We start from the raw sequence: 23,514 nt of genomic DNA on the forward strand, positions 1-23,514 counted from the left end.
AGTTTGACGTGCATGAAGGATGGGTGGCAGGGGCTGGGGGGATGCTGGCACTGGGAGCAGCAGGACACGTGCTGTGCTTGCACGTTGACACCTCCGCGCAGGACGCAGTGGTGAAGAGAGGCTCCGGCATTGCCTGTGTCCTTGCTGCAGGATCTCGCTTGCCCTTTTACATTTGCTTTTATCTTGTTGAATGAGGAGGCTGTAGTAAAAGGGCGGCCTTGGGAGTAGTTTTGTGCTGGCTCCCTGCTTTTATTTGTGATCGCACTGAAAGCAGAACAGACGTCTTCAAAACTGGCACTTTTTGCTTGCATCTGTCCTTCAAAGTCTACTCCATGTGCTGCTGGGCTTTTGATCATTGCTCGTGCTTACCTATCTATATATAGGAATGTCAAGCAGCAAGAAGAAAACAATCCTTCAGTCAGATATGTCCCCTGGATCCCCCTTAAAACAGCACTCTGTGTGAAGAGGGGCAGCTCTTCAGAAAGCAGCAAAACACTGTCTAAAGCAGCGGAAGAGTTACCCTTTTTCTCCTGTTCTCTGCATCTTTTCCCTGTTACACTGTTCAGGCACTGAGTTTTCAGAATCCTTTTGTTCCAGGTTCTTCCAAAGTATAAGGACTAGAAGTAAAAAAGACAAAAAAAACAAACAAAAAAAAATCAAAAAAGTTTTTGTTATGTTTTATTTTGCATTTCACCGAGTCTGAAAATAGGTTGTTCTGGTATCTTCTGTTTTATTTCTAAAATATCCATGTTAAAAATAAAATCGAAAAGAAGGTTATGTGCTTACTGAGATTTCAATAAAATAATTCTGGTAAATATTTTTTTTATTGAAAACCGCTTTTTAACCAGACTGTGAGCTTTTTGTAAAATTGCCCCAAGTTTCAGGTATTCTTGTTGCTGTTGCGAGCCACGCGATTGGTAGCATGAAGCACAGAGTGCTGAACGGTTAAAACCCCCAGAGGACTCTCAACTCAACAGCTACCGAGTGGCTTCAAGTATTAATCAATTGCTAATTTAATTTTAAATCCCTCTGTCTTTCTCCCAGCCCATGCACTGGCTGGTGCTGGCTGAGGCCCCGAGACGATTCCATTGGAGATATTGATAAGCAGATGGGCTGTGCGTGCGCAGCTGCCAGGGACACGCAAGGGTTTGGGGACAGGCTCTGCTCGATGTGCCCTTGGCTGGGTTTTGTCCTGCTGTGGCCGAGCACGCCGCTCGGTCGCGTCTGCCTTCTGAGGTCAAAGAGAAGCGGTGGTAATTACTGGCTGGCTCAGCCCTTCTGCCTTTGCTCTGTCCCGGGTGTGAAGGCTGCGTGTTTTCTGCTGAGCACACAAGCTGTCTGCAATTGTCCTCACCTTTTGGGCTGTGTTACTACAAAGGTTTGGATCCAGGAAGGAGAGAAATTATCTTGAAATATCTCTGTGACCTGGAGAGGGCCAGGAGCCTCCCTAGCTGCAGGAGCTACCGGCCCCAGCCTGGCCCAGCCGCTCTGTGCAGTCCCTATGTGATGTCTTAACAGCCCTCCAAAAATACCAGGATCCAACCTATTTTAGATGGTGCTCAGGAAATACCTCTATTTTATCGTGAGCATTCAGACAGCTCTCCTTAGGGCAGCAGGTGAAATGTTGAAGCTGCGACTGTGTGAACTCCCTGGGAATCCTGAACCGCATTGCCTCCAAGCCTGCGATGCTACAGACCTGGTTCTGGAATTTTTCTCTTTTAATGCCTAATGTGAAATTCACCGGTTGTAATTTCATTTTCTACCAGAGTCCACAGACTATGGAAAAGAAGGGGCAGAAAAATGAGGAAAAGTCATATATGGACACACTCGCATGCATATGTACACGTTGTTCCCAGCACTTTCCTGGGGAAGTTTAATCCACTTACCGTGCTCTTTGTGCTTCATCTGATTGGAAGGTGTTTGGCTGTTGCCATGCGGATCTTGGGCTAAGACTCTAGGATCCTGGCAAACTTTCTCTTGTTGTTCAAGTTGCCAGGTGATCCTGGCACTTTGAACTCGGCAATGCCAAACTGGCTTGTCAACACCGAAGTCACATTTTAACTCAGCTTGGCTTCCTCCCGGGGAGTATTGACATTGCAATAATATTTGCAGTCTGGTGTCAAGGAGTTCTATCACCACCATGCTGAGGAGTGATGAAACCTGACGTCCCAAGTAACAAACAGTGCCTGTGCATTAAGGGATTAACAAATCAGTAGTGGTTATGGAAGTCTTCCTGGCTGCTTTCCAAGTGCTAAACATAGAGCTGAAATAGTGCTTCATCCGGAGAAACCCGAGAAGCCTGGTGCTGCAAATGATATTGTGAGCTTCACGGGAGGATTTATGTTGCAGCGGCTGGTGACACAATGCACCTCTGCTGGCTGGTGCATCCTGAGTGAGATTTGTTGCTTTATCTTCTCCGGCATCGTGGATGAGAGGCTAGGCCGAGACGTGATGAGTGGCTTCGTGCCGTGTTCAGACACAGAACCGAGGCAGCGCGGGGGTCTGTGGCGTGCACTTTTTCTTGTGCTTCCTGACATCTCCTTTTCCTCGAGCACGTTGGAGCGAAAGCTCAGCGGGAGATTGGAGAGCTCTCCAGCCCATGCTGAGGCTGCTGCCTTGTGTGTACGTGCTATCAGCAGCGCGAGTGCACCGTGATTCACGCTGCTTTCCTTCTGGTGACTCCTTTGGAGAGATTAATGGAGAGGGCTGCTCCTTCCTCGTGGGGCAGGAGGCGCCATCTCGTGAGCCACACTGCGCAGTGGGGGGAAAGTAAAGGGAGAAGTGGCTGTTATTTCTGATAGCCGCGTATGGGGTTCTTTGGTTTTGACTTCCTTTGCTTTCTAGGGAAGGAGATGTGTATTTCCAGTGGGGAAATGAGCTGCTTCTGAAACTGCTAACCCGTCAGCAACCGCAGCTCTTCCTGTTCTCCTTTATCAGAGGAGATACGACTCCGGTTTTCTGCCCGTCTTTGACTCAGGCTTACAGCACATAGTTTTGCTGTCACGGCTGTGTTATCTAGAAAGTGACGCTCTCGGTTGACATCGCTGTGCTGACAAAACCCCTGGCAGCAGTTCTGCCGACGCACGGCTTTTGTTGCCCTACTTTGTGCCGGTTGGAGAGATGCTGTAGCAAACACCGCTACCCAAAAGGCCCATCCGTGCTGGTAGCCACCTGTGCTGTAACCACAGTGGCAAGGACCCCACATTTCAGGTGGTTCCTCAGCGTCCTGGGGCTGACAGTGTCAACTTGTCTCACGAGTGCAACTGGTTTCTGTCCTCCACAAGCACAGGAGCAAGGGGAGAGGCTCATGCTGGGCTCCCGAGGAGCGTCAGGGACTGCTTGCAGCCTCACCGTGGCTGGCATTGTTACTTGGTAAGGTGTGGTGGAAATCCCTGGCTCCTCTCCAGCTTCCTTTTATAGGAGAGGTGCAATCCAGGTATGTTTCTGGTGTGTCGGCTTAATTGACAACTTTATTTTCCGAAGTTTTAGCTGAGGTGTAAAGAAGACGGACGTCAGCTCTCAGGAACGTTGGGTGTTGGCTTTGGAGAGCTTCACAGGCATTCCTATTATTGCCTGAAACTCTCCAGGGAAGAAGTGTGCTACCTTTTGCTGTGTGCATGGATTTAATCTGCAGCACATCGTGTGGGAGAAGTCCTGTTTCTTCTCTGCATCATTGTGGGGAGTGCACCGCAGAGCTGGTGTTAACCTCTCCTTTGCAGTCTGTGGTTCAGCAGGTGAGGGTGCTGTCCATGTTATTAAGATATAACCTGTGTGATGAGGGACCGGACTTGCTTTCTGTTCCTCTGAGCTGAAAGTGCCCAAGCAGAACATAAACCCTTTAAGCCAACTCACACTGCCCCTGAAACTAAAAATGAATTTGTAATTACACCCTTTTCTCTCAAAATCAGAGAAACCTGTGTTTAACAGCTTTGGGAGCTCCAAAGGTCGGTTCTGTTTAGTTTTGTAACTAATGCATGCGTTTTAGAGATAATAACAGTGATAAGCTTTTGGCCATAGCCCACCTTGTTTTACATTTTCAGATCATTCTGTACAGGGGCAAGCAAGGATCATGCACTTTTAACTAAACCCGAAATGTATAGGCTTCATGTGCTCATCTCTCCTGATAACAAAGTGCACCCTGTGCATTGCGTGCTGTCAGAACTTCTTTTGCCTCTGCTGAGCTTAGGCTGGCTTTTCCCTTTAGGGCAGGTGTGCATTTTCCTCCTCAGAGGTGCCCGGGGCGTGTTGCACACCTCATTCTCCAAAAGCTTTGAGGACAGCAGGCGTATCGGGCAGGCAGCGAGACTCCAAGCAACCGGACGTTGAACAATGAGGTCCCGAAGCACCTTCCAGGAAAAACTCCAGGAGCCCTTGTGCTGAGCAGGAATAGGAGAAATTCTTCTCTAGGGAGGGGACAACCCCTGGGAGTTATCAGGAACATCTGAGTAGTTAATTAAGTCGCCGCATAGACCAGTATGACCAGCGCTTCAGCGCCTGCCTGCCTGCTGATGGGGATTGAGAGGAGCACTGGGAAACACCAAAACATCTCGAAAATGGTGCTTAGACTTATTTTTAAGAAATTGTGGGCTTAGCCTGAGTTACAAGAAGACAGCAGCTGTACCTATAGTAAAATGACAGTAAATAGCACCTGAAAACGCTGCTGTTAAGATCGAGCTGTGGTTTTTGAACAAGGAGCTTCCATGGGTGCTGTGGGTGAAGGAGTCCACAAACTGCCCAAAGTTTTCTTAAGCAAACGTGCACTTGGCGCAAACATGCACCCAGCAAGCAATTTCTGGCATATTGTTCTGGAAACGAGGAGACAAAAGTGGAGCCCAGGATTTAGGAGAGCTGGGGAGCCATTAGCAGCACACAGCACAAAGTGCAGTTAGCGGGGTTGGGTCTCCTGAGGAAGGGAGGCTGGAGGAGAGGAAGGAATGGCACGCAGCTCCCCTGTTGTGCTGTTATCACCCTCGTGGGTGCCGAGCCTGCCATTACCAGCCCCTGCTTGTGCGCTTCTCTCTCAGCTCTCAGGGCTGGGATCAGGTGAGGATGCCAGGGCCTCTTTTTGAGCTGCAGGTCAGCAGGTTTGTGGCAGGGCCATTTCTTGTGCCGGCCGTGCTGCACGTGCTCGCCACAAGTGGAACGAGATCGCAAACCTGTCCCATTTCCTCACAGCCTGCCTGCTGTTTGTGTGTGAGGAGGAGAAGTGTAATTGCTTTAATTTAAGGAATCACAAGGGAAATAGGATTTTTTTTTGTAACAGACAGTGAGTCAGACATGAAAGCTTTCCAAATGCATTTAGTCTCTATTTAAATTCAGGATACTGAAGACCCAGGTTACTGTTTTACTGTTTTTATACGCTGTGCAAATGTTTAGCTGCGTACTAATTTTAATTAATCAAAAAGAACATACATACTTGGGTCTGCATCCAAATACTCATTTCAAGTCAATAACGGTGCTTTCTACAGAATTCCATGCATTTCAAGGTACAGCTCACACAGAACTGTGTTTTTTTGAGACCTTCTTTGCTGTGCTCTCCAAAATTTGATTTAAGCCTCTAATTGCATTGCGTCACTTGCATACATAAATGCAAGAAATTTTAACAGACCCCCTCCCCAATATAGCTTCCTTAGCTGTGGCAGCAGATGCTTCAAGAAAACATGGCATAAAAAAACAGTCTGTGAGTATGTTTCATTTCACCTCCCTCTTTTATGAATTAAAAAGATTGGATTGAATGACACGACTGATGTTCTATTAAATAAGTGGATTTGAGATTTAAGTGAATAATATTTATTTCTTGAATACAATGGTTTTCCCCCAAATTCAAGGTGTACATTTTTATAAAAGCAGTTTAAAGGCGTCTCAGACTTGCATCCAAAATACTTTCAAGTCTTTTGATACAGTGCAATTCATTCTGTTGACTTTGGACATTGGGGTCTTGGGCTGCTACCTATGAAAATAAATATTCTCCTGGTGTTTGCCTCCCATTCATGGGTAGGAGCACTTCTGAAAAGCAGAGTCAATGACAGAAAGGGACTTTTTCAACTTGTAATGAAGGCAGGATGATGCTCTGTGTGTTCTGGGGACTGTAAACTGTGGAAACAAGTGATTTTATGAGAACGTTCCTGGCACATAGAAATAGAGTTTCCCCAAACCTTTGAAATATAATTCAAGAAGTCCTGAATACAGAAGGCAAATACCAGATAGACAGAAACACACAGTGCTTATTGAATCTTCTGAAGGTAAGATTATCATATCATTTCTTGCAACTTAACTCAAAAATTTCAAAGGACTGGAGCCGGCTTTCAGTAGAAGAGTGTGAATATGAGTGAGCCGTGCACACACACAAAGATCTTCCATGCCCCATTTGTTTCTGTTGTGGGCGAGCAAGAACATTGGGTTTAATGAGGCTCAGTTCAACCTCCAGCTGTGAAATGCAGGATTAGTCATATCCTGTGCTTAACCAGCTTTGTAATAATTTCTCCAGATTCCACTTTTTTGTGTTTATGAGGACAGGGTCAGGAAAGAAGCTGTTAATTACAGTTAGATCAGGCTATGAAGTGGCATTATTTTGTGTCTTTACAATGTGTAGAGAGGTTCAAAGTACACAGCTTCTCAGCCATCAGTCAATCTGATAGACACTGAAAAGTGGTTTCAAAGACAAACAAAGCAATAGCTGCAGAGGCTGAAAAACAGACTTCTGCAAGAAGTTCAATGCCAGATTGAATGCCCAGCAAGCCAACCGTATCCTGGGCTGCATCAAAAGCAGCGTGGCCTGCAGGGTGAGGGAGGTGATTCTCCCTCGAGAGGGCCTTTAGGTTCCTGCCTTGAGCACTGCTTAAAGGAAGAGAGTAAACGCAGCAAAGTCCTCAGCCAGCTTGGTCCCAGTGTTAGCTAGGACCTAACCCTGTGGGGACCTTTTGTAATTTATGAGAAGGGGATTCAGGTCTTTGCCTTCCCAGCCCCCTCATTTTATGGGACGTGGGGAGTGACTTGAAGGGAACCCCATCTGCACTGCTTAGGCCAAGCTTCTGCGAGGGGGTGCGGTGGTTCCCTTTGGCCTCCTTGCCTGTAGCACAGAGAGGAAAATGAAAGGTGACTCCAGGGCATGCTCCAGTAAGTTCATTCACGTGTGTAATACTACATCCACATCTACATCTACTCGTCTGGTGGAACCGGGGCAGCATTCCTTAGCTTCTCCGTTGATTTTGCTAACGAAGAGACTGATTTTGCTGCTGATGAGCCATGGATGGGCTCCATTAGTTGGAGACTCCTGAACTTACTGCTTACAAGCCTCAGACCAGATGCGGGCTACACTGGATGTCAATGGTTATAGCTCCATTTGGCTTGTTAACTGTTGAGCTGCATTTCTGTTTGGGTTAGAGGCTGCAATAGTTGAATCTCAGCCGTGCCAGCCCATGCTCTCATTTGAGCAAAGCCTGCCAGTTGTGTGATTACAATTATGCACTGCAATTTAGTCTGAGCTGATTATCTGAGCCTCCCATGAGTTACGGGATTGATATTTCTTTGCTGGTCTAAAACAAGAGGAAAAAGATAGGGACATTGTTGAATATTAACAGCACCCTACAGCTCCCTACCTCGGCTGCTACCGAGAATGGAGAGGTTTGAAACTTGCTCTGCTTTTATTGCCTGTAGCCCACTGAGACAGTAATAAAAAGTATTTTTGTTCCAGTAGTGGTTTTACATGGCAAAATCTGTGAAGTCTCTTCCTGACTGTCTCCTGATATTTATTAAGCCCTTCCCAAAATGCTGTCTCCCCCAGTATTAGAGAATTCCAGTTTTCACTGTTGAAAGCAGATGAAATCTGCTGCTTTGCCCCTTCAACTTGCATGCATGCAGCTCATGGTATGAGGGGAAATTCAGAGCACAGCTGGGAGTGGGATGCTTGTTCTGGCACTTTGTTTGGGAATGGCTAGGATGCAGCCATGGCACGACGTGAGTGCATCCTCATGGATCTCTGCTGCTGCTCACGAGGGCTCTGCACCTTAATTCCTGGGCTGTACCATTTCAACTTCCACAAGAACAACTGGAAATGGCTTTACTGATGAAACTGGCTGAGGCTGCACTTGTGACCTGCTGGCTGGACACCAGAGAGGGAATTGGGAGGTTGGGGCATCGGAAGACCACTAAAGCCTTTGCCACCAGACGGAGAAACGATCCCTGGATGCTCTGTGTGTACAAGTGGGATATGAACCAGTGTAAAGGAATTTCATCTCTCCTGTTACAGAAACCTCGTATTATTGCATGATGGGGAAGATGTTAAATAGTTTTAATCTCATCCCTTATTTTTTTTTTCTTATTTGCAGCGTTCTTAAGAAATCAAATACATTGATTTTTTTACTGCACTCTCATGTGTGTAATTTCCAACTAGCCTGATAAACACTGTTGAAGCTAATGGGACTCTTCACGTGTACTTAAAGTCAGATGTGTGCTTTGCTGAGCTTATTTTTGCTTGAATGTCTGATAGTGATAACTGCAATTACTGAACCTTAATTCAATTATTAGCCAGCTTCACACAGTGAAATTGCATATCCCTCATCTTCCTGGTGCATGAGACCCTAAAACACTGGTTAATGAGATAAGGAGGAAATCTTTGTGCAAGGTCGTATGGTAGGGGATGGTCACCAGGGCACAGGTCTGCCTGAAAAGGTCACTAACATACAGTGGTGAGGCCATGAGAGACCTGGGCCACTGTCCTGATGCCTTGCCCACGTGCAAGGGCATAAAAAGAAGCAGTCCTGCAGGGCTGTGTGTGCCGTGCTGAGACCCATGGACAGCAAGGATGTGCAGGGTTTCATCCCCTGGTTTCTATTCATGTACCCTGCGTGAGGATCAGCAATAGTGTGCCCAGGTTTTTTGCTGACTTATTGCAGCATCTCATTCATATTACTGGAGTTGTGTTTCTGCTTTGCTTTATCTCTCCAATGTAAATTATTGCTTTGCTGGACTTAAGAGGTCTTGGGCCAGGTTTTTCCTACAGACTGGTTTGTTCTGATAGTAGTCTTCAGCTCTGTGCTATGGTAAAATATCTGCAGCTGTGAGCGAGCGTAAGATGATTGAACTTAGTCAGCTGTGCGTGGGGTCAGCGTGCTCAGGAGTGGGACAATAAGATGTTAATGGTTGTGCAGATAATAATGGGTTCTGCAAGACTTCATTCGTTAACGTGGGAAAAGGGGGGTTGAAGTTCAAATAGTAGCATTATCCTGTCAAATGTTGCATAAAAACAGTTTACTTTGGTCATCTGTGGTAAAGATAGAATTTATCTGGGATGATAAAATACCTTTATTTTGGCTTAGGCTTCTAAATGTATAATGTTCTTCTGTTCCCTTCCAGTTGGCTGACTGCAACAGCTTGCCACGAAATTTCAGTAAGGTAGAGAAAGCCAATGCATCCGCAAACAGCTTTTTGGATCTGGGGGCTGCCTTTCAATACTGGTGCTGGTTGTTCGGGGCTCTGATTGCTTCTTCTTTCACATGCTAATGTTAGCGATTTCCATTTTTTAATCGTCTGAATGTATTAAATATGCCTCTAATTATTTTTGATTTGAATCCTGTACTTGTGCAAAAGACATTTGTTAGTAAAATCTGGAGTTTTGACCAACTTCAAATCAAAGCCATTTACCTACACGAGGAGAAGTTGGTACTTCCAGCTAAATCGCTGCGGGACCAGCGTGTGTTTGGAATAAGAGGAAAAGATTTCAAGCTAAACTTTCCATTTAATTACCCGGTTGAAAACAATGGGTTGTTGAGCATCAAAATTGAAGCAGTTTCAATTACAGGAACAATTATGGTGTAGAAAATTGTTGCTGGTAGGGTTTAAGAATTTATACTGCAGCGACAGGCAAGTAATTCAGGTAATGGGCAGTACAGCAGTCTGTAAAGACGAAGGCACCCTAACCTGGTGAACTGAAACAAAACCTTCCTCCTTTTTCTCATCCCAAGTATATTTAATCAAAAACCTCAATCAAAAAGGCCTCAGCAGAGTTTTTTAATCCATCCAAGATTTATGGGGTAAAACTAGAATATGAAATAAGAATGACTTTTTTTTTTCCCATATAGACATTTTTTTCATAAAGAGAATTCCCCAAACTGTAAGCCCAAATCCTTCTGGGCCTACATGGTCAGTATGGGATGCCTTTGCCCTATTGTTAGGGACCAGTTTCATTGTGATGATAAAATTACAGGTGAAGGAAATCCTGTAAAAGATTGAAGTAACCGCTAAAAAATGGAAATTGCTTGTCTCTCTAAGGGCTGGGTGTCAGCGTGGCTTATTCATTTGCCCAAAGAAAATCTTCTGCACTGGTGTCAAAAAAGGTACCTTCTATTGCCAATACTGAGTTCATCACAATATTGCTTTACGTTTGGTTGTGCTTCATGTTAAGATACATCATTTCTTCTAAAGTTATGTTTATTAGGAGATAAAATGTTAATAACTTTAAGGTGTGTGATCTCTTGAACGTAGTGCCGGTGGGTCTATGTTGTAGGAAAACAAAGCTGATGATTGTAAAGCCTCCAAGTAGACTTCCCCCTGGGGAGGCTGCTATTGGTGACTCACGGGTGGTTGATCCTGCCCTTAATTCTGTATGTCTGTCCATACCTTCCTTGAGGGGCTCCTCAGAGGTAAACACAGAAGTGCTTACTGCTGGAAGAGGCTTTGTAGGAGTCCTGGCCTTTGGCTTGGTGCTTGGTTTTCTCCTGTGTGGCATGGGGATGAGGAGAGGAAGCTTTTGCATGGCTGGAGGTTACAAATGAGTTAAGAAGAGGCACGAGCAGCACCTCAGGAGCTCAGATGTCGTCCTTGGGTGCCAGCAGGGCTGTCCCTCAGGCTCCCACTGCACACCATCAGGATGTGGGTCTCCAGCAGCTCATCATCACATCTCTCCAGCCTCCGCAGGTGCCTGGGATGCGTGCAGGCACGGGATGCTCATGGGCAGACACCTGAGCTGCTGCAAAGTGACCCTGTAGTCCGGAGAGAGAAGGGAAGCTGTGAAGTAAAGGCTTTAATATTTCTGTAGGGCACAGAGTCAAACCAATCACTTATGATTCCCCCCCCCCCCTTTTTTTTTTAACCTCTGTTCAGCCTTCAGCTGTTACAATTTATGTGAAAGGAGAAAATAGTGTTTTCAATTAAAGGCTACTTATGTAACGACCCTGTTTTGAATGCTAATTCATGAATTACTGGAAGCTGACAGTGTCGCTTTTTAATTTTCCTCAGTCACTTCAGCACATAATTCTAATTGAAATCGTTCCTTTTTTTTGCTAATCTCTTTCATAAATACTGAAAATATCTGTCAAGTAAATTTCTGCCCCTTAGTGAATTTAACTTCTGTTGCGAACGGTCCGTTTTGTTAGATCAAAGTGCTTCAGAATTAAATGCCTGCCTTCTTTTTTCTCCCTTCCAGCAGAAGTAGCACCAAAGTGTAACAGAAAAGATAATTTGTCTGACTTGTCCGTAAGTTTTCAACGCTTTATCTTCACAGTTGGTTCAACATGGCCATAGCACTGATCTGACTTTACTGGACAGAAACAGAAAGGAAAATAAATGTTTCTTCATAGTACCTTGACCTTAAAATACCACAAACACCATCCATCTTCTTGTGTTATTTGTGTTATTTTCAAATTGAATCACTCAGCACATCAGGTCAAAAAGTCAGAGGCCACCATTTCTTCTCCCTGCTGGAAGAATGGAAAGCTTTGATAGGCACAAGTGTTTGCTGATTTTTTTTAAATGCGATCGTAGGACTTGTTAAGCACTGAGCCCTTAGTTTCTAACTAAAATATTTAAACGATAAATTGTTTTATATGGAAAATGCTTACCACTTTCTACCTATAGTAATCATCAAATTGCTTCCATTTTATCCAGTGACAGAAAGCTGGGTTTGCAGTCCATTTTTACAAAAAACAGTTTGTTGGTCCCATTCTTTTCTCACTGATACAGGTCGGTAAAACTCCCTTCCCTGCCAGGAGGAGCACGTTTAGGTCCATTTCTTTCATAACAGGGCTGACAAAGATCTCAGGCTTTGGTCCAACAGCAGTATATTCCGGGGTCAGCTCAAGTTCTGCCTAGCTGAAAAATGTAGTGATAAATGTCACGTCATTACTTGCAGATAATAAAGAGTTATTGTGTCTGGAGGACCACTGTGGGGCTGTCAGCCTGGCAGCATGCAGTGCAGGTTTGTGCTGAAGGCGAAGGCGTTTCATCAGCCGGTGAAGGGAGGCAACGACACGTAGAGCAGCACTGGGGTAGACCTGAGGGAGATTTCACATTGCTGCACTGCTGCGAAAGGCAGGAGATGTTTCTCTGTTTCCTTTCCATTTCATTTATTTATTTTATTTATTTTTTAACATTTGGATGAAACGAGTGTTTGAAGAAAATTCACAGTAAAAGAGCAAGAGCTACTCCAGAGTAGACAGTACCTAGTTGTTGGCTTTTGCTGGGGACAAGGGTATTTCAGGTTGTGCAAGTTGTAAATCTGAACAGGTTAAGAATGAATATGTCTCAGATCTCTCTGTTTCCCTTTCTTTCAATGTCCCTCATCTCTCTGCACCTCAGCCTAGAAGACATTCCCCCCAAGTTCAATCTCTTTAAGCACTCTCCCACGGCAAGTTTTAGTTCAGATGGAAATTATTTTGCTGATAAATTCCTTGGAACTCCAGAAATGTGAAGTGATTTTACCTGAAGGGTAATTTATTATAGACATGTTGCACATTAATTGAGATGATCTCCAACAATGATGATGAACAGAGATGATCAGCGATTGTACTTTTAAAATGCCATTCTGACTAGAAAAGCAATTTGGGATCCACTTACATCTCAGTAATGAAAATTGGGTAAGGTAATAAGAGATTTCATTTTGTGAGTGAATTGACAATGCAAATACCAGGATTTTTAATTTAGATTTAAGTGGAGTAATGGCTACTCATTCTGATGCATCATTAGTCATATTGCTTTTTAATGAGGGATTCACTTTCCTTTTCTGGTTAGCTCCAACGCTGATAGCCAAGCCCAGCAAATGTGTAAATGTTTAGGGAGGTCTGATGAATATGCACCACTACACCATTTTAATTTAAAAAAGGAAGGAAAAGCAATTTTCCTTCTACAGCAAAAAATGCACTTTTGGTTTTAGTGCAAGAAAAATAAATAGTGCAGAACTGTGATTGTTGGGCTGTTGTAAAAACTACTTAGAGTAAGATGTGATTTGCAACAAATTCTAGAAAGTGTAAAAGTAACACCGCAGTGAGTGGAGTGCTCGTGAAAGGGACTGGCTTTTCCTACCGACAGCAGTAGGAAAAAGAGGTTCTTTGGTCATCTCCAACACAGATACCGTATAAGTAATGGCAGATGATGATGATTCTTGATTCTACCAAGCCCACCCCATGCCCAGAATGTCTAATTCCTCTTCTGGATGTATCTCTGTCCCACATTTTTGTTTCTTAGATTTCTTTTCTTTCCTTTGTTTTGGGTTGTTCTCCCCTCCCCCCCTTTTTTTCTTTCTTTTCTTTAATTAAGGGCTTGTTTTGATGTTCGCTGAACTCAGTGGGAATCTTTCCATCAAATTGAATGCATTAGGTCAGATTCGTCAGCAGCAGTCACTGAAACAGCCTAACAATAGTTATGTCACACACAAGTGCACTGTCTTAAATGGGATTTGTTTAAAAAAAGCAATTGAACTAATCCATTATAAACACTTGTTAGAGCGGGGGTTTGACTGTGTCTGTGTATTTACCAACACAATTTGAACCAATTTAAGCCAAATTGAAATTAATGCAGACTCTTGCTCCAGGCTGGAGCATAGGTCAGTTAAATTAAATCAGTTTAAACCAGCGTATTTATAGCTGCTGTGGTGTTGTGCGTTGACCAGATGTAGCTCTGGTGTCCTTACTTCCTCTGATGGGCAAGGTGTTTTGACTTCTGTAAGGACAAGTTGTAGTGCCATGAAGCACATGCTATGTCCAACACGGGCCAGCCCATGAAGATTTTGGGGCTTAAGAGGACGAGTTTCTGGAGAACAGAAAGAACTGTCCACCTAATCTCTTTCTCATGCCCGTTTCTGCATGCCCAGTTCCCCGCACTGCCTGTGCCAGGGCAGAAGTCTGAAGCGATGTGGATGAATGTGGGGCTCTGAACATGGATGAAGTGCTCGTCCTTACGGATCACAGCCTTCAAGGAGGTCTCTGACTTTGGGGGGCTCCGGCACACAGCTCCAGCCTCAAATTTTGGCTGTGATCTTTTCTTCTGCTTTTCCCTTGCCTGTGCAAGGGCCCATTCATCACAGGTGGCAGGGGAGGGTCTGTCAGCTCCTGGACTGATGCTGAAGGAGTGGGTAGCAGAGGGTCGGGACCTCTCCGGGAGGTCTGCCCCCGGTACACGTACAGCAGGGAAGCAGCAGATGCACACAGCAGGGCAGTGGGAGCAGAACCAGCCAGGTTAAAATCCTTTCAGTGTAACCACCAACAGACCCCTGCACATCACAGGTCTGGGACAAGGCCAGGAGAACAAAGACCTTGTCATCATCTTCCATTCTGACCTTCCAACCATCCTCCAAAAGGATTTACGAAGGAGGCAGGAGCTCAGTTTTGTCACATTTTAGCTACAGAAGAAGAAATCTCCTTCTTCAAATCCTTCTGTTTCCAACTGCTGTGGAATGCAAACGAAATGTAGGCCGTGATCCTCTCCGATGCCACCTTGTAAATCCCAGGGAATCCCAGCAATCTGCTATGCTGAAGCCATTCCACCTCGCTCAACTCTGAGATACAACAGTTCCCAGCGTATGGGTGGTGCAGGACTAGCATCCATTTCTCGTGATGACTTTCTTGAAAACTGTCCCTCCCTTCACAGCTTGTAAAATGAAAGTCGATAGGCCGAGTGGGCCGGAATGGTTGTGAACACATGGGTCACACGGGATGCTGTTTCCTCCAGAACACAGCATTTTGAACTAAAACAAAGGCTGAACACGTGGCGACGAGAAAATGTTTCTGACACTGATGGAAAATGATGTATCCAGTCTGAAGGCACTCATTCTTCTCTGTAAAGCGGGAGCAAGGAACAGAAATGAACTCTCCGTATTTCTGAGATCTGTGTGCAGCCACACTCCCTGAAGCCTTGGTTATGGTCAGGCCTTTGGGGTCACTGAGGGTTTTTTTATATACAGTTGAGCTGATTTATGAGACTTCCCGTTAAATTTTATTGCACCAGTGGTTTTTCTTTGGTTCTTTTGAAGTGGAAAACATCGTTTCTGCGGCAGATGCAAGTCAGAAGCCTTAATGGAACATAAAAATCTAAAAGATCATGATTTTATAGCTTTAAAATGAAGGACAGTGCATTGCTTTATACTCTTAAAAATATGTAAAGTTAATGAGGATATTTATTGCTCATAAAAAGATATGATCTTCTCCCAGGCCCTTGATTCTGGCTACCTGTATATTGGCTTTTTATGGGTGTACTTTCATAAAGGAGGAACTCTTCTCTTTCTATGATTGTCCTGTTCTGGAATGACAGAGTGAGAGAATAAGTAACACGAGGCAGAAACTTTGTCCTGAGGAGATTAAGGCTTTCCTTACACCCAGTGCTGCTGCTTCCTTTGAGTGCTGAGGATTGATTACATTTATCTCCGTGGTTTGTCGAGTCTTATAGATTACCTCTATTTACACGCCGCTCTGTAAGGCTTGTGGGTGCACACTAATTGATAGCCAAATAGGAAACTGTTAATGCCACACACCTATTGCAAGCTGGAGTGAATTACACCAGCACTGTTTACAGACTCATTGCTGCCCACCTGCAGGTGATTGCAATAGCCGACATTGTTTGAAAAAGATCTAGAAAATGTCTCCTGGTGTCCTCATTTTACTAATTTGACCTTAATCTGGAGTCTCAAAACTGTTTTCATTTGCATCTTAATAAATGTTTTTAACTGACATGTAAGAACTCAGGTAAATGAAAAATGCCTTCTCGCTGTATCATTTAATGCAATAGACCTTGAGAGTTTAACTTCCAGCTGCTTGCAAATGCTTTCTCCAGGTGTGGGCATGGGAAAATCATTTTACTACTAATGGTCGCTTTAACTGCTGGTGCAGGGAGAAGTTACGGGAACGCTCACTGTGAAGAAGTGGTTGTGGGAAAAGCTAATCCAGCAGAAGGGGCACAACTTTCCTTCTCCTTGCTAATACAGACTGTCCTGTTTTCTGTCTTTGTCATTGCAGCAGTCCAGCACTGGGGATCTGAGGACTCTGAGGAAAGGGTTATCCCCGTACCACTCCGAGTCACAGCTGTCCTCCCTGCCGCAGTATCAAGATGCCCTGCAAAACGTAAGATCCCTTTCCTTGCCTATAAGACAAGAGCTGTAGCTTTCCTGGGAAGTGGGCAAAGACCAGGGGGCTGCACACAGAGATTAAGGGGGCAGCTCATTCCGAAACCAGTGGTGTACTAAATAAACCCAGCTGAAAGTTGCAGCTGTTTGAAGGAAGGGGAGCCCCTGGAAGCATTGTGCTTTACCTCCGAACATTTTGGATCATTAACTTCCCTGTGCAGGTTTTTGGCTAACTGACAGTCACTGTTGCACATATTTTAAAGCAGGGGTGAGCCTTGTTACACCTGCCGCTCCTTCTTCATAAATGCTCTTTATGCCTGTTGTCAAGAAGCCACTCTTGGGTGACGCAAGAAATGCTGTGCCAAGAGTCTGACAACGTGCAGTCAGGATTGCTGCAGTGATTAAGTTCTTAGGACTTTCGTTTCAGATTCTCCTGTAGCACAAATGAGGTTTATGTTTCCTGAGATCTGCCTGTGTTGCTCCTTCTCACATGACAGGATAATCGTGGTTAGAGGCAGAGAAGGCTCTTGCAAAAGACAAACGCATGCTGCTGCCGGGGCTCCTCCCTGTGGCCTCGCAGCACACGCTGACTGTCCTCCAGATGTTTGCCCAAGTGCCCGGGACACCACCTGTGCTGGTGACAATTGTACATTGGCTGCCTGCTTTTCTTCTCCGTGTTTAGCATTCCTTTTAGAGTTGTAAATGAGGTGGGGAGAGGAATAGTTTAAGAAAGATTACATAGATAAAACTCTACTCAGTGTGAAAGGAGAGCCCGGAATGAGTGGAGAACCTTCAGCCAAAACCAAAAACCAACACCGGGGAAAAAACCACGTACATGAAATGGAAGGCTGAACATCCTCTTCCTGGTTCCCCATGTAGCAGCCAGGAGACTTTACAAGGAGGGCACAGGGGGTTTGGCCTGGGAAATGCCTTCCCTGTAAATGTGCTTTGAGGCATTTTGCTTCACTTCCCTTGTATGAGGAGCCCGGGGGGGAGCCTGCTCTGCCTGCTCTGCTCTATTCCTACCAAAATCCCTTTGTTTTGGGGCTTGATAAGATACATTGTTTTTGTGATTAAAGAGAACAAGCACAAATCCCTGCAGATTTCTCTGAATTTCTCAGGCACCTCCCAGAAAGTGGGCATTTAGACATACCTGCCTTTTTCTGCAGCCTTTTTTGACAGAAGGTGTGAGTTTGTGTGAAATTGCTCCTCTGTGTGTGTACAGGCTTCATTTGGGTGAGCGATGGTGGACGATCGGTGTCGGCTCCGCGCCTGTCACATCTGTGCAGGGTTTCATCATTGTCTCTGTCCATGCAAGTATTTGGGAAGTTACTCAGCACATCCCTCACTGTCACTACGTTTGCACTCAGGCATCACTCCATTTCTCCCCGGCCCTGACGTACCTCAGTTAATGAAACCGTTTGTTTTCTTTAATGAACCCCGGATTATGGACAGCAGGGCGTGCTCAGGACACAGAATCAGATGACACTCACAGTTGCAGTCTGTGCAGACACTCTGGCTGTTCATGCAGGCAGACAATTACAGATTTGCTCTGAGGTGTGCAGCAGTCACCAAATATCCAGTAGAACAATACCAGAGGGGAGTTACCGACCTGCAGTGTTGTTTGTTGGCATTGCCTGAGGAGCCAGGATTGCCTGTTGATATGGTCTCACCTCTGGTTAGTGAGATGGAAATTATATTTCGCTAACACTGAGAATTTATAAGAAAAATGACAGTTTCAGGTAATTGGCAGTTGCAGGGGAAGAGCCCTGTCAGCATGGTTCTGTGAATCAGGACTGGGATCTCTGTCTGCCATCGTGGAGGGACTCTCCTCCTGTGAACACGCCGAGCTTCTTTTACCTCTCTGCACCTCCATTTTTGCCCCAGAGGAATTGGGTCACCCATCCCATAGCACGGCTTTCAGGCATTTCTTTACCACTAAGTTAAACGGCGCTAAGTGCTCCAGGATCCCCCGGGGATGCATACTGAGAGGCAGTATTTAATTTTTGGAACACTACAGCATTGCTGTGGAGCTGCTTCTCTGACAGGCTTTCTCCATCATTTATCTAGTGATGAATGAAGACTGGGAGGTGGGATCTCTCTCTGTAAAGTTACCTTACTCAGTGTTTAACCTGTTGTGCACAGCTAATAATTGCCGGGTATGACCCTGACATGGGGAGAAGGCACAGGGGACAAGGAAATTCCCCACCCACAGCAGCAAGGCTGCAATGTTGTTACGAATAGCCACATTTCAGCAGCTCATTTGCTAAGAGGTAGAATCTTCATTGCTGGTTTCTGGAGTGTTGGAGATCTCTAAGCAAAGCTGAGGATGAATGCTGGGGCTGGGGCACGGCCCACAGCTTGTGTCCCTGTTGTTTCTCCGTTCCTTTTGGTGTCTGCCTCTTGTTGGGTGCTGTGGCAGCCTGTGCAAGCTCCTAAGCTGCCTGGAGGAGCCGTTTATCCACGTTGGCACGAAACACTGTTAAAGGTGATCCAGCCTTTTACTAACAACTGGAGCTAGCCTGGCTGGCTTAGGCTTAAAACCTACAGCATTGGTGTGATTTGTAATAGGAACCCTGCCGCTGGTGGAAGTAACTGCAGAGGTCTGCAATGGAAATAAATGTTAGGGGATGGAAATGGGCACATGAAGCACCAGGAGGAACGCTGGAGCCAGGGATGCAGGAATGGCCTGTGCTGATAACCAGAGACAGAGGTGACAGCAAACAACTGGGTAAACACCAGGGGGTGTGTGGTTTGCATCAGGACCAGGAGCTCCGTGCTTTGATAAGGGCACGGCACAGCTGGCTCGTTGCTGGAAGACCCGATCCCTGATAAGGGGGGAATGGCGGCGGGGTTGCAGGGGATGTGCCATCGCGTCTGAACATCTGCCTGTTCTGGGGGAAGGCTGAGAGAAGGCACCCGAAAGGAGGGAGACAACAGGCAGCAGCTTCCTGGGTTTATGGTTTATGGGGGGTGAGCAAGCAGGGCTCTGAGATAAGGATCAGCCCATAATAACCACTGACTCGTGAAGGCTGTAAAAATTCTGTCCCAAAAAGTGCCATCAGTAAGAGGAATGCCAGAGCTGTCACTGGGACTCGCTGGCTGGTGGCCCTCTCCCCAGTGTCAGACCCGGTGACATGACCACACCACGGGGACATGCACCTTTGGGGGAGTGTGTTTGTGGGTGTGGGGGTGTGAGTGGTGTCACTTTAGGTTCAGATAAGTATTACCTTCCCCTTCTGTAAGGTTTTGTGTGGAGTTGCACTGCACCAGCTTTGGGTGTGATCCCTTGCTGAGGGACAGGAGCCCCTGCCATTGTGGGAGGATGGAGTTGGAGGAAGGCACCTGGGGTCATCCCAGGTCCTGAGCCCCGAGTCCCCAGGAAAAAGTGCCTACGGGTGTGCTTTCTGAGGGCTGAGCACAGCTCCCTCTTTTAGGAAGACAGAGATAGATGATGGTGCCATTGCCCATCCTAGCAGCCCCTGCTTTAAGTACCTCCTGAAGAAACGTGAGATTTGCTCCCTCCAGGTATCCAATCCTGTATCTCTCAGGAGTCTGCTTAAGACTGGAGGCCAGGCTGGGAAGAGACAGCACCTTTATCCTTCCTAGATCCAGCCCATAGCAAAACCTGGGAGGAAAGCGCAGGTGAGCAGGACAGGAGTGGTGCTGTAGCAGAGAGGTGGAGGCACTCAGTGGAGGTTTATCTCTGTGCCACTGCCTCCCATGGCATTTTTCTCCAGCGACTGTTTCCTCCAAAAAGCAAAGCCCAGGGGTGGGACTGAGCTCAGGCTGCCTGGCTGCAGCACCTCACATAAACTTGCCCCTGCTCCTCTGGTGTGCCTGGCTCCTGCCCTTTCTTTCCTGTCACCACCGGCCACGTTTTGTAGCTCTGCTTTGCAAAGGAGCTCGTGGGGAGCGTATTCCATTTACCATATGGCACGTACGTTCTGATAAAAACAAACCCAAATGTTTGTGGTGTGTAGGTGTAAAGAGAAGCCGTGAGATGGGGGGAAATGGATGCCGGGAGGCTCCCCGGCTGACGTGCCGGCTGTCTGCCGAGCCGGCGGCAGGGGCGGCGAGGGGAGGTGGTGTGAGGGCACGCGGCGCCTGAACCCGACCCACTGTCTTCTTCCAGCTGGAGCTACGGTGGTCTCGGTCCTCTCTGATATGAGGGTTAGGGCAGAGGAACAGCAAGAAAATGACTCAGTCTCTCTCCTTCAGCTCCCTGCAGGGGCATTGCCAGATTTATCCTGCACCAGCCTGGCAGCAGCAGAGAGCAGGGGGAGCGTGGCTGTGACCCAAGCCCGGTCCTGGCGGGGGGCACCCGGGGCAGGTTTGCTCATCCCTCCCGTGGCTCGTGTGGGAGTAAATCCATTCCCCTCCGGGAGGAGAGCTGGACTGGCTTCTTAGAGCCAGCTTGGCTTTTAAAACCAGGTTTGAAACAGCTAAAGATGACAGCTCCCATCGCGCCGGGGCTGGTGGCCAGCGGCAGCACCCGGAGGAGCCCTGTGGGTTTCGCTGCTCCCGCTGGGTGTGCCGGAGGAGAACACCCTGCCGGGGCCACCGATCGCCCTCCCCGGGCCAGGCTGCCTCTGTGGGCACGGGGGAACAATGGCAGGAGGCAGCTCCTTCCCGCTGGCACCGCCGCGCTGCTGCCGCCGAGCAGACAAAGGCAGAGATTCACAGCGGCCCTATTGCTGCTGCGGCAATAGGCTGCGGGAGGGAAAATAAAAATGAAAGGTCTGTGGGGGGAGAGGCAGAATTCGCAGCCCGGGGAGGGCCATTGTGAAACTTCAGAGCGTACTGCGAGTGGCTGAGAACAAGCCAATGCGTTTTGAAAGGCGGCCGCCCTTCGTCAGCCGCTGTTGTGGGGTCTCTGAGCAGTGGGTGGCTTTTTTGCCCCCAGCAGCCAACCAGCACAAAGTTGGGCAGTGACAAAGTTTGGGGATTTGATGAGCAAAATTGACGCTGACAGTCCTTATCCGTCATCCGCCAGTACAGGTAACTGCGGGAGGTGGGAACAATTGGTGTTCTGATGCTCTGCTCTTCATTCTCACCTTCACTGCCATGTGCATTAACTGTGGGGCCGTCAGTGGGTCTGGGCTAAATGAGGGGGCTCTGCAGACCCTCATGCCCAAAGACCTCGGAGCAGGCTGCTTCACCAGCAATGGAGCAGCCAAGCTGAGGTGGAGACCTTGGAGGGGGGTTGTGGCCATGGGGACAAGTGGCACCTGCACGCCGTCCTCTGCCCACCTGGCTGTTCCCAGCTGGGCCATCCCCAAAGCAGGGGATGTGCTTCAAAGGCAGGGAAGTCTTAAAAATACCCGCTGCTTCCTTCTGAAATCCAGTGTGCTTGATGTTCCTCTGGTGAGAGAGCCAGCACCTCTCCAAATAGTTGTGCTGACAGTGCCCCTGTGAGTCAGCTGCAGTTAGTGCACTCCGTCCGTGGGCGCAGCGTGGGCTCGTTCTGTCCAGAGCACTTCTCTTTGTTTCTGTCAGGTGGTTACGGGCTGAAAGTGCTCCCAATCTGTCACGTCAGTAATAATTTCGTAGCCTGGGGGGCAGCTGAAGCTGGCAGTGGTGCTTTTTGACGGCGTACACCAAAGGACAACTGCTCTCCCTTCGTACCCGCAGCCGGAGGAAGCTGCCTCAGCAGCTCGCAGGCACCGAGGAGTTTCCTAGGGTTGGAGCTGCACTGTTGGTGTGGGGCTGATAACAGACGCCCTTCCTGTTTGTAGATGCTGACCCAGCGGCAAACAACGCCCTGGCTTTGTTTATTCGGTCTCAGCAGGCCCTGAAAGCCTCCCTTCCCCTCGGTGCCCCTGCACAGCCCCTGCAGCGAGCGGGGTGCCCTGCCTGCCGGGAGGACAGCTCTTCTTTTGTCCTCGATGTTTGTGCTCAGAAAGCAACGAAGCAGTTAAATGGTTCCTCTGTTAATCAAAAGGGCCGTGTAAGCACTTTGGGTTGCTGAAGCAGATTTCTGTGAGCTTGGTGGAGGCCCCGAAGATGCACGCTGTCTGGCGGGATGGCTGCGCAGTGCAGGCACAGCCTGGCTCCCGTGCTGGTTATCCAGCGGTTAATTCATGGATTTGTACGTCTCCGTGACCAGCTGCTTTCCATGATTAAAGGGAGCAAATTAAGTCATGCTGAAGGAGATTAGCATCTGCAATAAAGTCCCTCCATTTGATAGGGGAGATGCTAATGGGAAGCACTGGTGACTCCTGCACTCAGTCCCGCTGGTGGCCAGGACCAGCAGGACGGTGCTGTGCTGGGGAGCTGGGTCTGTCTGCACTTGTCTCTGCTCACGTCTCTGGTGGCAGGGTGTCCCAGCAGTCAGTACAACACAGCCGACTAGGGATTTGGGAACACGGGACCACGCGGCCACTTACATGCACAAGGAGGGACTGCTTGGTTAGGACTGGATGCCAGCAGGCTTTCTGCACAGCAGGCACCTAATAATGGAAATAACCAAGTGTCGCCGTGCCTTCGGGTCATCTGCCAGGCAGCCTGGGCACGCAGCAGAGCCGGGCACTCCCTGGCTGTGGCGAGGGTGTCCTGTGCTCAGGCATACAGCACTTGGCAGCGTGGTTTGCAGAGGAACTGGCAGAGAAGACTTTCCATGTTCGGCCTGCCTCTGCCACCTGCGTCCCACGTGGCTGTGGGTGTGTTACCGCTGCCTCACTGCTTACCCGTCCCTCAGCGGTTCCCAATTTACAGAGCAGCGTGGGCACCTTGATTGATGTACAGCACCTGGATGGCGATGAGAGCTAGAGAAGGGCCCAACCTTAATTCCAACCTGGGTAAGTAGGCTGCACACAAAGCCACCGTGAGATAAATCTTCATGCCTGGGAATTTTATTGCGAGTTGTCTGGCAGGGCCTGCCTATAATGTAATTTTCCTTGTTCTGCCTCGGCAATAAAAACTTCTAATATGATTCCATTTAGCTGTAACACTGTCTGAGGTACGCCATTAGAACATTGCGGTGTGTTTAATCGCATTTGAACCCTAAACGTCTGCCTGTTTTTGGAAATCATGGACAAAAATTAAAAGAAGACAAGATGTGAGGTTCAGAAGCACTGATGTTTGCCCCACTTTGGGTCTCAGTGCCTGGGCTGTGGCTGCTGGTGAAGCAGTCAGCATGCCACTTTCCTCTGGGTTTTGAAACTTAGTTCTCTTTTTGCAGCCTT

General features: G+C 47.4%; 1 protein-coding gene across 4 annotated transcripts in view; it reads left to right on the forward strand.

Annotated features, from left to right (window-relative positions):
• Nucleotides 1-23,514, forward strand: part of CCDC85C (coiled-coil domain containing 85C) — a 104,631-nt gene that overhangs the window by 63,341 nt on the left and 17,776 nt on the right. For 2 of the 4 annotated variants that reach the window (XM_068682796.1, XM_068682795.1), the window contains exons 4-5: nt 9,355-9,393; nt 16,221-16,325. In XM_068682796.1, the coding sequence (XP_068538897.1) occupies nt 9,355-9,393; nt 16,221-16,325 (144 nt within the window). Of the gene's footprint in view, nt 1-9,354; nt 9,394-10,627; nt 11,096-16,220; nt 16,326-23,514 lie in introns of those variants that run through there. The other 2 variants (XM_068682798.1, XM_068682797.1) reach the window with 2 other exon arrangements.

This window comes from Anas acuta, chromosome 5, assembly GCF_963932015.1.
Source record: "Anas acuta chromosome 5, bAnaAcu1.1, whole genome shotgun sequence".
In the NCBI taxonomy this organism is placed as follows: Eukaryota; Metazoa; Chordata; class Aves; order Anseriformes; family Anatidae; genus Anas; species Anas acuta.